Source organism: Pygoscelis adeliae, unplaced genomic scaffold, assembly GCF_000699105.1.
Source record: "Pygoscelis adeliae isolate BGI_AS28 unplaced genomic scaffold, ASM69910v1 Scaffold286, whole genome shotgun sequence".
Lineage (NCBI taxonomy): Eukaryota > Metazoa > Chordata > Aves > Sphenisciformes > Spheniscidae > Pygoscelis > Pygoscelis adeliae.
The window spans coordinates 831,102-833,754 of record NW_008825076.1 but is presented as its reverse complement, the minus strand read 5'-3'; the positions used below and the strand labels follow the sequence as shown (position 1 = coordinate 833,754).

The window sequence follows — 2,653 nt, the reverse complement described above, 5'->3', positions numbered from 1 at the left end:
AATCTTGGTAGCACAGGGGATTATTCTGTAGAAAAATAACCATAATATTTCTATAAGAAATGTATCAACATGAGCTGTCACTAGCAAATTGGTATCCAACAGTGCAAGTGCTATGTTGGCTCTTATTTATATCACGTAATAACAAATAGTTCCTGCACCAAGAAGTTTACAAAATGATATACTTAAAAAATCATTTCTAGCTCTAATCTTTTCTGCAAACACGTACATTTAAAAGGATGTTTCCTTTAGATTGTTATCCCTTTGACCGCTCTTGTAAATAGGCAGTCATGATGTATGTGATTTAATCACGCAATTTCTAATACCTTAGCAAACATGCAAGCAAAACATCTCCTTGGTTTCTAAGAGCCTATAAATGAAGGGTTAAACATACTACTAAAACATAATAGCCAGTGCCTTTTGCTAACTCCCCTCCAACAGGAAGGCTGACAGATCCTGACCACAGCAAACAATAGCTGGGATTGTACTAGCAAGAACTAGTTCAGCTGCATCACTTGCCAATAATTTTTTTAGCAGATTTAACATTCTTCTGTTTCCTTCACTTGAACAGTATGACGGGGAGGAAGGAGGAGGAGAAGAGCAGATAAATTTCCATCAGAGCCTCAACTACTGAAAGAATTTGTCCTTGGTACCTGCCAAATGTGAAACTTCAGACCAGAGGCCAGCAGGGCTAACCATTTGGAGATGATAGCAATGATCTCAGAGCGATGCAAACTGGGGCACAGGGCTGCTTTGGCAAAATGTTTTCTGGCTGCACGATACATTGTTGGGCCTGGGAGCCCCCACACTCCCCACCCCAACAGCAGCAGCACAGCCACCGAAGCACAGGGATCACGTTCATGCCACGACTGGGGCTCTAGTGGGGTCCAAACAAAAACCACCAGCTCTGCACAAATATGTTTTATACCTGTAATTATTCCAGTGGAGCAAACATATACATACATATGTGCATATGTACGCACCTACTATACACAGATATATATCTACATATAAAACATTTCAATTCCATTTGCATTCAAACCACTGCTGAACTAAAGGATTCAGCCACAACTGGAGCATCTACAAAAAAAATACTCAAAAATCTCAGTTGCTCACCATACTGTAGAACTAACTGTCAGAGGCAGGGGCCTTGCATGTGGCCAGTTCCCTTTGGTTACATATATACACACATATTGTGTGAAAGCCAGTAAACAGTAAGCAAAAGAGGCAGCCTACCTTCTATTTCATCTGGAGCCGTGGCATAAATGTTAGAAAGGTTAAGCTTCAGTCTGTCAGGGCACTCTCTATTTACAGTCAGGCTGGGTGATATCACTAGATCTAGCATTTCCTTATACCTGAAGGAAAACAAAGGAAAAATATAATTTATTCATTAATTATGCATGCTTACTAATGATTCAATTTTTTCCCTAAGAGTATAAATATTAAAGCTAATTACCTAAACCCAGGCTTCATATAAATTCCACATAATAACATTCACTAAAGTTTTCATCAAAGGGAAATGCTGAATTAAAATGAAGTACTTGCTCCCTTGGAGATTACACCCATCTGATTAATGCTTTCCCTTTCTTCCTGGATTTTACCGTACGAAAACTAAATTCCCTTCTCTCTCATATGCCGTAAGAGCGAGAATGTACACACTAGCGTCCAGCGAGGCTCCAGAACAGACTATTACGGCCTGAAAATGAAGTCGAGGGCAGTTAACAGCATTATCTAGTCTTACAAGATAATCAGGTTAGTATTGGTGATAGGATCAGTTTTCCAGGGGACACCTAAACAAGGCACCTAACTACAATGCCCTGACCATTAGGTGGCAGTGATACAAGGACAGTCCCTTTCACATAAATAACCTCATCCGATTTAACCGAAAATTTCAAATGAACAATATACAGGACTTGAGTCTCCAAAGAAAACCATAATTGTTTGTGTGCACATGACCTACACTATAATGAAAGCTTACAAACTCTGCATTACACACACAGTTCAGAAAAGAGAATGACTAAATCATTATTTCAGACCCTATGCACAACACAAATAGGTCTATTCATCTAAATGCCACCATTTCCAATATATGTGTCTTAACTCCTGCTATACACCTTTTTAGAAGTGGAGTTCAAAGACACTTGCTTGAAATAGAGCTGCTTGCTTCCCTTGGAAGTGTTGGATGTTTTGGATGGGTACAAAATATGGCATTAAGTGCATAGATTTGCATAACTATGTTTGCAAGTTTACCTAAAGACAACGGGGTGAGTACAGTAAGGAAACTGTGTGTCACATTAGATATCTGCACGATGGCTTTTATGCAAGGCAGGTTTCCTGGACACCTTTACCCCCATAATGTTCTGTCCTTGTTTCCTGTGCAACCAATGCCTGCAGCTGGAACTGTGAAGAACCCACTGGCCAAAGAAAACCTGCAGTTAAATATGTCAATTAATTGTGTTCATTTTTTTAAAATAAACACAATGCCATGGAAACCGATTTGAATTTTCTAAGACTACACCAATGTAGTTTGCAGCTTTTGGTTCAGGTGCAGAACAAATTATGAAAAGGAGGACTCAAAGATGCTATGTCCTTCTTCGCTTCCTGCGGCCACATAGAGTATGTCCTCACTTCAGTCCCCCGCAGGCTACTGGGAGGA

At 39.9% G+C, this 2,653-nt stretch overlaps 1 protein-coding gene across 1 annotated transcript in view; it reads right to left on the bottom strand.

Annotated features, from left to right (window-relative positions):
• Positions 1-1,349, bottom strand: part of EYA2 (EYA transcriptional coactivator and phosphatase 2) — a 61,946-nt gene extending 60,597 nt beyond the window's left edge. Inside the window, exon 1 of the mRNA XM_009326728.1 lies at positions 1,234-1,349. Coding sequence (XP_009325003.1) covers positions 1,234-1,342 — 109 coding nt within the window. The 5' untranslated portion in view covers positions 1,343-1,349. The remainder of the gene's footprint in view (positions 1-1,233) is intronic.
• Positions 1,350-2,653: the final 1,304 nt, after the last annotated feature.